The sequence below is a fragment of the Lactuca serriola genome, chromosome 5 (assembly GCF_051521515.1).
Source record: "Lactuca serriola cultivar US96UC23 chromosome 5, Lser_US96UC23_V15, whole genome shotgun sequence".
Lineage (NCBI taxonomy): Eukaryota > Viridiplantae > Streptophyta > Magnoliopsida > Asterales > Asteraceae > Lactuca > Lactuca serriola.
Genome location: NC_136412.1, coordinates 126702817 through 126716002, shown reverse-complemented (window position 1 = coordinate 126716002; position 13186 = coordinate 126702817). Strand labels below are relative to the sequence as shown.

Sequence of the window (13186 nt, the reverse complement as noted above, 5' to 3'; positions counted from 1 at the left end):
TTACAATAATCCAAAAACGAAGAAAATATAAAAACGAATTAGTATAACAAACTTACAAATTAAAAGCTCTAATATAATAACATATCTCCAAAAGTGGTCATAAGACCTCAACCCAACACAAAACCTTTAAGTTTGTTTTCTTTCTGATATTTGTATATAATTTGTATGCATGTCTTCCCAAAAGATTGACGTTTTTATAGTAAACTTTTCACTAAATGCTAATTAAACATAATATAAGTTATAAAATTTTTTAGCTTTAAATCATAATTAAGAAAACTTTTGAGTTGCATTAGTTAAAAAATGGAGTTTCAAATGAATGTGGTTTGAGGAAGTTTAAAAAGGGGGTTTCAAATGCATGAGATTCAAGAAAAAATGCTAGCTTTATAAGTATGTACTAGGCGAATGCCCGCGCGTTGCGCATAAACATCTATATAGTTGAAGTTTTTACAAATATATGTTTTTTTAATATAACAATAACGTTAAATTTGATATAATAATGCGTATACTAAATTGATATAATATATTGATTATTTTGAATTATATATATATATATATATATATATATAATAACTGCATAATCTCAATCGTTTGAATGACTTTTACCCGTGAGTTACACATAAATAAAAATAAATATAATATATGGTTCAACGTTATTTATAGTTGTTGTTATTGTTAATTAATTTTTTAAAATTTATTTGCTTAATGTTTTAATTTCTATCATTATAATTATTTAGAACATCAAACATTGTTTTTTGATTTTAAAGGTAACAATATAATCATTTATATAGAGTTATTTTTAACTATTGTTATTGTAAGTTATTTTAAGCTACCTATTTGAAAACTTTTAACGATTATAAAAATATCTTTAGGAAATATTTTAGTTAAATTGAGATTACATTTTAGTTTTTGCATTTATCACTACAATTGATCACTTTTAACTATATAAAAAATATTCTTTGGTTTTTTAAGTGGAACTAAAATTTATATTTAAGTTGACATTGTAATGTTATATTTAAATTAACAATTCAAGTATTTTGTCCTAACTGTTCAAAAGTTATAGCTTTAAACCGATAATGGTTTACATACAACAACATTTTAAATCTAATAAATTAAGTATAATATGTTAAAAGTTAAAGGCATAACTTTATAAGTAGAAGTAAAGATATTATTTTAAAATTGAAATTTAGTTTATTTATAATTACACTTTAGGCTTGATATTTATTTAACTGTATTAACCAACTTATAATCATTATTAGAAAGACACTACAATTTATCATTTTTAACTATTTACAAAATATTTTTGGGTTGTTTAAGTTAAACTAAAAATTATATTTAAGTTGACTCTGTAATGTTATATTTAAATTAACAATTTATGTATATTATACAAATTGTTCCAAAGTTGTATCCTTAAAATGATAATGGTTTACATCCAACAATATATTAAAACTAATAAATTAAGTATGATATGTTAAAAGCTAAAAAACATAACTTTATAAGTATATATAATATATTATATTAATATTGAAATTTAGTTTATATATGATTACACTTGAGGTTTGATATTTATTTTACCTTATTAACCAACGTATATAATTATTATTAGAAAGAAACTAAAAAGTTATAGGAGTTTCAAATGAATGTGGTGAAAGGAAAAATGTTTCCTTTATAAGTATACTAGACGAATTCTCGCGCGTTGCGCGGCGCAAGTTAAAAATATATTATTAGAATATAGTTTTCAGACACCTTTTAGTTAATTCTATTCATCAATTTAGGTTCTTTTATTATTATTATATTTAATGTTTTCCTTTTAACTATGTTAAAAAATATATATTGAAATTTTTTTAAACATTATTTGATATTTTACTTTAGGTCTTAAATTTTATACTAAATATTTAAGCTTATTTGATATATTAATGTAGGTTATGTATTTAACTATATATTGAAGTTAACAAATTAAGTATATCATATTGATAAGTCACAAATTCTTCCATTTATGATAATGTTACAACTAAAAACATATTTAAGTTAATAAATTAAGTATATTGTTTGGAAATATGAAACGTTGGGAGTTTCAAATGAATGTGGTGAAAGAAAAGATGTTTCCTTTATAATATAGTATGATATGATATGATATGACATGATATGATATGATGATTAGTTGTGGATAGTCGTTAAGTAACACTTAATCCTATTTGCAGTTATTCTATCTGGGTTGAATTCTCAGTGTTCTATGTAATTGTCATTTCCTATCACACCTGGCATAATGTCAGGAAAATCAAGTCACTTCCACAAATACGTCTACTCCTTTGTCTTAATAAGACCATTTTTTTCAGAACTGTAGAGCTCATTTCCTATATGTTCCCATAATTTTTTAGGCATGCCTTGCAACATTGTCATATATTTCATAGTTATCTTTATTTATGTTGGTATGGATGTTTTGGTTATTGGAAAGTGGAGCTTTGTACAAAGACAAGTATTGTATATCATAACTAACACAATTTTAAAAGTATCAACCATGTAGGAAAACTATTTTCAATGCTCCAAATGTGAATGAAGCATGCTACATGAAAAACATATGAAGACATGAATGCATGTTGTTGTTTCTTACATTTACCATAAAGTTTAATTTGTTTGTTCATGTCATTTTCTTTCTTTTCTAGGTATTCTTCTATATAGAAGGGGATAACCCATGATTGTGATATTGGTATCCACTGTAGATGGATAATAGTTATTGTAAAGTTTTGGGTTGTGCATCCTTTCTTATAGTTTTTAAATAAGGAAATAGGGTTGCCGACTTTTGATGTCTGTTGTGGGTGAGATGCAAGCGAAATAATGAGTTTTCTTGTACAAAAATATCATCTTCTCAAAATTTTGTAAACTAATGGGTTATATTTGTTGGCAGATGGGTGGGTGATGGTGATGGCAGTGAGATAATATTTTTTTATTGAAAGCTTGTGCAGCAGCTAAGCAGCTATTCGGTCATTAAAATATCATCTTCTCAAAATTTTGTAACTAAATGAAAAATTATAGTTACTGTATTTCGTTGAATCATGTTTCCCTTCTTTTGATTTTGTTTTATCAAGTACTACATTAATTTGCATCACATATTCAAATATATTTTATTAATAATATCTAAATCATGTTTAATATATTTAGTGTTTTACATGGCTATAAAAAATATGAAAAGAGCAGATAAGTTAACATAGCCTCTTTTGACTATTTTACACTTTTAACGTTATTCATTTTGCAATAATTAAAAAATGATAAAAACGTGAACCTATTTTTATTTTTAACTTCAAAAACAACTACACATATTATAAACCAAAACAATTTCCTTTTATATTTAAACGAAAACATAAAAATACCTATATTTTGAAACTACAATAAAAATGTATTTGTGTGTGTAACTCAAAAAAATAGTCCTCCAACAATAAACAATTTATGTTTATCAATACCAAACCCACAAATGAAATATATATATATATATATATATATATATATATATATATATATATATATATATATATATATATATATATATATATATATATATATATATATATATAACCATGCAAAATTTATACAAAAAAAGGTTTATCGGTTAAGGGTTATTTAAAAAAAGTTGCACAACTTTTTCTTAGAATTTGTTTTTTTAATAAATCACAACAATAATTTTTGATGAATTTATTTTTTACAATCACTTTTTAATAATATATTAAATAATTAGAATAGATAAATAATTATTACCTAATTGTTAAATATGTTTTTTAGTGGTTAGAAGGTTAAAAAAGTAAAACTATTTTTAATGATTATTTTTACTAACATTGACTAAAGATATCTTTTTATAAAATATGATGTTTTTTTTGCTATTTCTTTTTGAAAAGAAAACCAACCGTTAAAATGAATTATTCATCTTCGGTAGAAATGAAATAAAACTAATTACGAAAATGAACTAAAAGTCGAGAATATACTCTTTACCAAAAAAAAATTATATGTTGCTTGCAAAAAGTAACTATTGCAACAAAGAAACCGGTCCCAAAACAATATGTATAAAATTACTTGCAAAAAAACACTATTTTCCGTCGTTGCATCGCGCTGGTAATTATCCGACACAAACAATCCGCAAAAGTCTGAAACGAACTATCTAACATAAAAAGGAAACGAATCGTTGCATGAATCAAATCTTCGGAATGAAAAAAATCGTCGCCGCCGCATTGCGCGGGTACGCTACTAGTGTGTGTGTATATATATATATATATATATATATATATATATATATATATATATATATATATATAGAGTAGGATCAAATGAGAACACCGAAAAAGTTGAGAACGTGAGAACAAATCTGAATCATTTAAATAATCTAACCAATTTGTATAAATTTTAAAAATTACAGGTATTAAAATGTACTTGTACCTTTAGCATCGTTAGTTAATTCCTATAATTCCTCAATGACTCACATATTTCCTTTCATTTCTCGTCCTTCATCTCTCGCTGTAAACCCCAACATGCCTTCATCGGCTCCATCTTCTATGCAACACCATTTGTTCACCGTCATAATTACATCCCTATGCCACCATTTTGCACAACTACATCACTAATCTACCACCATCGCTTGCATCAGGTTTAACCATCAACCTCCATCATCATCTTCGATTCAAGATGACCAGACCTGCGTTTCATTGTTGCGACGATTAGATTCTGATGGAAGAAAGGGGGTTTACCGTCGTCTCTTGGGAGAAAAACCTCCGCTATCTCCATCAGAAGGCACTTGCATCACCATACCCAAATCACCATATTTCTCATAAAATTAGGGCTTTTAACGATTGGCCACAGAATCAAAAGATCGAATAATAGTCTCCCCACCACTAACATTATCCACTACCTCATATCTTCTAATCAATTATGCAGACAAGTAACAATGACGAAAAATATAAGAAATGGCCATCATTCACTGTTAAAAGGAGGAAGAAGAAGTGATAAATACTACAACATTGGTTTCTTATCATCTAAATTCCAATCAATGGATATCATTTAGGAAGCCGTTTTTCCACTGCCTAACCCTAATTAATCTCTTTGTTCCTTCTATTCGGCCACCAGAAGCATGTTGGCAGTGATGTGGTTGTGTTGCGTCGTTATTGGGGTGGCACAAGGATCCAAGGGTAAAGTTGGTGGTCGCAATTTTTGTTGTGTCCCTTCTGGATCTTTATGCCCTAACCCTCAACGTAGAAACAAAACACGCTTGTATCCGGGCAATTTTTGATTACTGTATGTATATTTCTTAAACCTTTTAAATTGAATTCATTATTAGCAAAGAATCTTTAATTAAGCAGTGTGATTATTGTTTCATTAGTGATTGATTTGTATGTCATACAAAAAATGTTTTTATGTTCATTTGTGATTGCCAAGTTATTGTTTATATGGTACAATTCCCTTTATGTTGCAATTTTATTGTTGAATCATTTTATTGTTGAATCATTGTTATTTTTGTTTATACGAGTCTTTTGTATTAATTGTTGCCATTTTTGTTTTATTTAATGACTAATAACATAGTTTAACTGAGCTTTTTTTTTTTTAATTAATTGTTGTTGTTTTGTATTTGTAAGTGAGCCTTCATATTCATTTATGACTATTTATCATAAGAACCGAATACATATTTTAAAGACCAAAACAATGCTTACATGATCATTAGTTTTTGATTACTTGATCATAAGAACTCATACATATAAGACCAAAATTGTAATTACAATTTTACATTAGAAAAATAATTATTTTATTCACTTATGATTACATGATCATTAATTTTAGTGTACAGTAGTATTTTGTAAATTTTACTCTATACTTATATATTCATTTATGAATATAACTAAACTAGTAGTATTTTGTAAATTTTACTCTATACTTATATATTCATTTATGAATATAACTAAACTGTAAGAATTCAGATGCAATTTATATTTTATTTATGTGTATTTATTATGATTAGATGCCTACCATTTATGATTACAGGTACATTCTGTTAATGTTAATATAATTTAATTTTCCAAATTTTATTTATTTAGTTAATGGTATTGATATTTATTTTGAATTTAAAAATGTCCACAGATAATCAAGATCAAAATTTTGATTGCAATGTCGGAGTATGAATATGAAAGAAAACGCTACAAAGTGGAGAAGATCACGACTTCTTCAATTATGATTAAAATAATACTTAGTTATTATATTCTTTATTTTAATTTTATTTATGATTATAGAAAAATTGCAAATTAATTGTATTTTGTTTCTTTTTTGTATTTTTCCTTTATAAATAAAAGGTGTATTCTATGTAATTTGTTTTTTATTTATTTATGATTATAATTGTATTGATTTTTTATTTGTAAGTTATTTATAATTCATTTAGAATTATCATTGTGTTCATATGTGATTATAATAATGGTTGAAATAAATAAAACAAAAAAAATATTAAATTATTAATTTTCCTATTGGTATGTTCCGATAAAAAATAAAAAGCAATATTGTAATATGATGGGTTTTTAAATTTCTAGTAAGTCAATAAAATAAATCGGTGCATTTTTATTTTTTAACGAAATAAAAATCAATTAATAAGACAAATAAGGTAACTGAATTTATAATCCCAAAAATTTAGAAATCAATTAATTAAAATTTCATTTATACCCTTATATATTGATTGGTTTATAACTGTTCTAGCGTTTTCAACCTTTTTGGTGTTCTTATTTGATCCTCACTCTATATAAATGCATACATACATATATATATATATATATATATATATATATATATATATATATATATATATATATATATATATATAGGGCTAGGTTATTTTGTTTCTTATATTTATTGTGTGCTAGAATGCACCAATAGGAATTTAGTAAATTAAATAATTATTTAATTAAATAAATATAGATATTAAATGATTTCCATAATTATATGTATATTAAATGATATCCATAATTATAATTTTCTTTTTATGGAAACTAATAAAATTCGTCATTAATCTCAGCAATAACATTCTTTCAGAATGAATTCACATCTAGGTGTTTATATATGAATTCGTATTTTGTTTCAGGACTCACTCGCTTAAAATATAATAAAGTTGCATGGAATATGAAGAATGAGAGTGTATTCTACTAGAATATACTCTCATTCTGCTGGAATACACTCTCATTCTTCTAGATATAAATTCATTCTGAAAGAATATTATTGTTGACATTATTAATGAATTTAATTAGTTTCCATAAAAATGAGTTATAAGTAAGGATAACATTTAATATACATATAATTAATATTAAATTCCTATATATACGTATATTCTAGGACACAATAGATGTGAAAAATATTTGAACCTCTCTCTCTCTCTCTATATATATATATATATATATATATATATATATATATATATATATATATATATTCCTTGATATTTATTTTGATGTAATAAATAGGAACAAAGAATATACGATTTCTCTTTTCTAATCATGTTCTTTTCCCACTTTTTAAAATGGAAAAACTACAATAAAGTCCCTACATATTGGCCTCATAATTGATTTAGTCACTATATATATTTTTTATTCAATTAAGTCTCAAATACCGGTAATCGTATTCAGTTTAACCCTTTGACCCGGTCAACAGGTCATCCAACTTTCAAAAATTATATTTTGGCCCAAATTTCAAAATTTATTACAAATTAGGTCCAAAATTTACACTTTTGGCCGAGATTTTAAATTTTGTTACAAATTTGGTCCAAACGTTACCCTTTTTGCCCATAGTTTTGAATTTTGTTATGAATTCATCATAACTTTAGTTTTTTTACAACTTTTTATCTAAAAGAATTGTTTCTAATATGTTTTTTCTTTATAAAATCATATTTATACAAAAAAAAAGTATTTTCACATAAAAATCTTAAATTTTCAATATAAAAAAAAAATTTAAAAGTTTTTTTTATATAAAATATCTAGTTATAAAAATAGATATTTATTAAGTATATAAATATATACAAATCCATTTTTATAAAAAAATGTATACAAAAACGTATTTTTAAAAAATGTATACAAACACCTATTTTATAAAATATATCCGTGTTTGTATAAATTTTATAAAATGTATAAAAACGTGTTTGAATAATTTTTTATATAATACGTGTTTGTATACATTTTATAAAATGTATAAAAACACGATTTTATAAAATATATACAAACATGTGTTATATAAAAATTATTCAAACACGTTTTTATAAAATGTATACAAACACGATTTTATAAAATGTATACAAATATTTATTATATAAAAAATTATTCAAACACGATTTTATAAAAAAATATAGATACACACCTATTTATGTGCATATATATATATATATATATATATATATATATATATATATATATATATATATATATATATAAAGGTGATAGGTGTTTGTGTACATTTTTTTTGTAAAATACGTTTTTATATACATTTTTTTATAAAAATGGATTTGTATATATTTATATACTTAATAAATACATATTTTTATAACTAGATATTTCATATACAAAATCTTCTTAAAAAAACTTTTTATATAGAAAATATAAGATTTTTATGTGAAAATATGTTTTTTTTGTATAAATATGATTTTATAAAGAAAAAACATATTAGAAACAATTTTTTGAGAAAAAAGTTGTAAAAAAGACTTAAGTTAGGATGAATTCATAATAAAATTCTTAAATTTGGGCAAAAAATGTAAAGTTTGGACCATATTTGTAACAAAATTTCAAAATATGGGGCAAAAGTGTAAATTTTGGACTAAATTAGTAATAATTTTTGAAATCTGGGTCTGAAATGTAATTTTTGAAAGTTGGATGACATGTTGACCGGGTCAAAGGGTTAAATTGAATACGATTATCGGTATTTGAGACTTAAGGGAATAAAAATAAAATATAGGGACTAAATCGATTATAAGGTCAATATGTAGGGAATTTATTGCAGTTTTCCTTTTTAAAATTTTATCGAATAAGGGAGGAGGGAGTCGTTCCCTCCCAACCCACTATCACATCAATTTTTGTCTTTTCTTTTTCTTCATCTTTTCCAATCTACAACACACAGAAATCATATCTTTCTCAACCACTCAACCCACTCAATTAAAAAATACAAAACAACTAAGATACAAGTTTTAAAACACATGATACAAGAGAAAATGAAAGAGAGAAAGTAGAGAGGTGATTAAGTGGATCAGTGAAACCAATTAACCAACCCATTGAAGCGAGAGTGGTATCGCCGATAACTCTATTGCTAATTAAGATTTTACTTTTGATTGTTGTATTTTTTTTAATTAAATGGGTTGAATGGATTCAAAAAAATAGGGTTTTTATTTGTTGTGGTTAGAAAAGATTAAGAAAAATAAAAAAGAAAAAAATAATGTGGCTAAGTTCAGTTGGATGGAAGGAAAAATGAAACTCTGAACTCCTTAGATCCGTAACCATGTTGTGTAAGAAGTTTTGATATTATCCGTTTAAAGCTATATAAATAGTAACTAAATACTCTTACTGTCTTACAATGTAAACATAAATCTTTCGAGTTATAATGCCAACTTTGTCCGAATCCAAACTTTGGTCCTCACTCAATTATACTAGAAAAGTCCCCTCCACCCATTTTGGGTAAGATTCCGACACGTGTCAATCCATTATTCGTGCTCTACTCCTTTTGGATAGCTTTTAAGATATCGGAGAGAGAATGTGATTTCACTGAAGAACCAAAACCCAAAATCAATTAAACAAAAGCCATCAAATATACTCCATGAGCAAAGAGAGCTGGAACATGGCTGCGACCCTTTGTGATTCCTGCAAAACGACGTCGGCAGCTTTGTTCTGTAGAGCAGACTCCGCCTTCCTCTGTATACCATGCGACGGCAAGGTCCACGCGGCGAACAAGCTCGCGTCTCGCCACGCGCGTGTGTGGATGTGTGATGTTTGTGAGCGAGCTCCGGCGAGCTTCACCTGTAAGGCGGACGCTGCCACCCTCTGTGTTACCTGTGACCGCGAAATCCACTCAGCAAACCCCCTCGCCCGCCGTCACGAGCGGTTTCCGGTGGTGCCATTTTATGATCCTGCAACTGCCGTGTCGAAGGTAGGTGGTGGAGGTGATAATGATAATGATAACAACGACCACCATTTCCTATTGGATTTTGATGTTAACGTCGCCGGAACTGAAGCTGAAGAAGCGGAAGCTGCTTCGTGGCTTATCCCAGATCCAAATATAAACAAAATCGTTGATGGATCTGAGGATGATAATAAATCGGAGTACTTGTTTAACGAGATCGATCCATACCTTGATATAGATCTGAAAACGCCGGATCAAAAGGCTAATCAGATCATTCGCAGATACAATTCCCCAACCGATGGAGTTGTTCCGGTGCAAAACAAGATCGAAAATCGCCATTACCAGATGCCACCACATGCACATGCTTCTTCTCCAGATGTAGTCGAGGGATTACCTGCATATGACGTCGATTACACCGGATCTAAGCCTTTCATGTACAACTTCACCTCTCAATCCGTCAGCCAAAGCGTAAGTGCAATCCAAACCAAATCCGAATACTTATAATTCATTATAACAACTTCAATTTCATTATATCAACTAATCAGGATATATTTAATCATCAGGTATCATCATCTTCACTGGAAATCGAAGTAGGCGTCGTACCGGACCACAACGCAAACGCAACCATGGCGGATGTATCAAACAACCACCACCACCCATCATTACCGGAAGTATATCCGACTCCTGTGTCGGGTTTCGATCGTGAAGCCAGGGTTTTAAGATACAAAGAAAAGAGGAAGAACAGGAGGTTTGAGAAAACGATTCGATATGCTTCGAGGAAGGCATACGCAGAAACAAGACCCAGAATTAAAGGACGATTCGCCAAGCGAACTGAAATCGATCTAGAAGTGGAAGACACCTTCATTTCCCCAGATTCCTCATACGGCATCGTTCCATCCTACTAATTATGTTTTTCTTTTACATTTTTTTCGTCCATGTGTGTTTTTTGTTAATCCATGTGTATATATATTAGATGACCTCTTAATCAAGTACTATTTATAATAACTATAACTTCAGGAAAGTCTTTTAACATAAACTAAAGTGGTATTTAGCCTAACTGGAATCTAATTGAGTTTCGAATTGATCATGGGTTTGGGAATTGAATGTGTTTATAAGTGGAATACTCTCATTCTCATTAGTCAAAATTCCAGTCCATCAGCCCAATGTTACTCAATGTTTGTGAATTGTGATGATAAATGGGGAGTACTTGGAAACCATATGAACCTAGAATAAAGTGTTTGAAGTACGAAAATTGAAAAAGTGCGAATTAACAAAAATAGTAGCTAAAAAGCGGAAGCGTATTTCGCTTTTTAGCTATTATTTTTGTTCATTCACATTTTTTTTCAATTTGTGTGAGATGGTGAGTCCTCCACTTAAATATCCACATATCAATAAGTTTTCATTAGATATTCAACGGATGATGCTATTCGAATTTAGATGGTCAAAAACCGCTTTTACATCAAAACCATTTTAACTTTGGTTAAAAAAACCCAATTTGATGGGACTTGATAATAGTTATATATTATACAATTGCATATTATCTATCAATTATTATTTGAACCAATTTTTACATCCAATTAAACAATCACTTTATCAAACAACTTTTACATCTCTAATCCTCCTAGTTAAAATTTGGGTTTTTGTCATAAAAACCCTCAATTTTACACAAAAAAACCGGTTATACCCAAAATCATTTTTTTTTGCCACAAATACCTCAAATACCATAAAAATTAGTTCGATTTTGCCCTTTACCCTGATTTTACCTTCTGGGGTTAGTCACATTTGTCATAGAAGCCCTTATATTTACTTATCACCTCCAACACCACACTTTTCCACCACCACCGCCCTTTGCTACCAGCACCACCATCAGCCACACACAAACCACCACCACCACTACCGTCCATCATCCACCATCCCCACCACATCGATCATCAAAATCGATCTCCTATCTCTCTCCCATCTTCTGGTCGGAAACAAATCATTGATCTACATACCAATTTTCGATTTCTAGTTGAGCAGGTGCCATGAAAGACGATGGATTACAAAATCAGCCCATACCCTTCTTTTTAACTAGTTACAGGTTATTAATAGAAAGAACAACAATGTTGATGATGAAGGTGGGTGTTCGGTGATGAAGAACCCAGATCTGAAAAACCTCATCTGGACCGACCATCATCCTATTTCACTTTTTCAAAATCAACATATACCACCCACACAAACACCATCTAGCCCTGATAAGCACATCTGAACACCAAAAACAAAAATTGCAACATAAAAATCTAAAAAAAAACATTAACCCATATAAACAACATTGTCATCACCTTAGTCCACCATCGCTTAAGAGAAAAAGAAAGGGATTGATACTTCAATTTTGAAGTCGGTTTCTTTCTGAGAAGAGTGCACACACAGAAAGCAAAAAAGAAACATTTAACCTGTTAGTCGACCTAAGGGGTGAAACTAAATTCTTTTATACAATTTGAAGGAAAAAAGGGAGAATGAAGCTGTGAATCTTGGTGAGTGTGGATCAATAATACAAAGTAAGAAAAGAGAGACCTGCAAATCATAGGGACTAATCTCAATTCTAACACCCTTGTGTTCGATAATCTAGATGAATTGAGACCACAAGTTCTCTTCTTCATGGATGAATTAATTTGCAGGTCCGAACCAATTTGTGTGTTCCTCTGTATTGCATACGATGCTTGGAGGCGGAGGTCTTTGTCACACCCCAAAACCACGAACGGCGAAAACGTTCAGGGGTGGAGGACGTCATGTACAGTATCACAACAGTGTAATATAATAAACAAGCAACAACATCATCCATTGCATTATAAGTAAAGTTTTAATACATGTGTTCTTTCATTGTAGTAAGACACCAAAAATATACAATCAAAATAAAAGACGAGACTTGTCTGCTCTGTCTTCTCAAAACCTGGCCTCCGTACCTGTCTACTGATGACCTGAGAATACAAGTTATTTTGAAAGCGAGTATCAACTTTAAAGCTGGTGAATTCATAAGTATATAAGTGTCATTGCCTTTGTTTTGTGAAAATCTGTTATGAAGGCCATGTAAAACGTTAAATGAAAA

At 28.4% G+C, this 13186-nt stretch overlaps 1 protein-coding gene across 1 annotated transcript; it reads left to right on the top strand.

The window, feature by feature from the left end:
• Positions 1-9757: 9757 nt before the first annotated feature.
• LOC145052947 (zinc finger protein CONSTANS-LIKE 3-like) lies at positions 9758-11106 on the top strand. Its single transcript, XM_079000883.1, has 2 exons — positions 9758-10569; positions 10665-11106. The coding sequence occupies exons 1-2, from the start codon at positions 9799-9801 to the stop codon at positions 11004-11006; spliced, it is 1113 nt and encodes a 370-aa protein (XP_078857009.1). The 5' UTR covers positions 9758-9798; the 3' UTR covers positions 11007-11106.
• Positions 11107-13186: the final 2080 nt, after the last annotated feature.

Excerpts from the sequence above, each read along its gene's own strand:
- LOC145052947 (XM_079000883.1), top strand. The coding sequence starts at position 9,799 with ATGAGCAAAGAGAGCTGGAACATGGCTGCGACCCTTTGTGATTCCTGC. Across the intron at positions 10,570-10,664 it reads CTCAATCCGTCAGCCAAAGC|GTATCATCATCTTCACTGGA; the intron begins GTAAGTGCAATC and ends TTTAATCATCAG.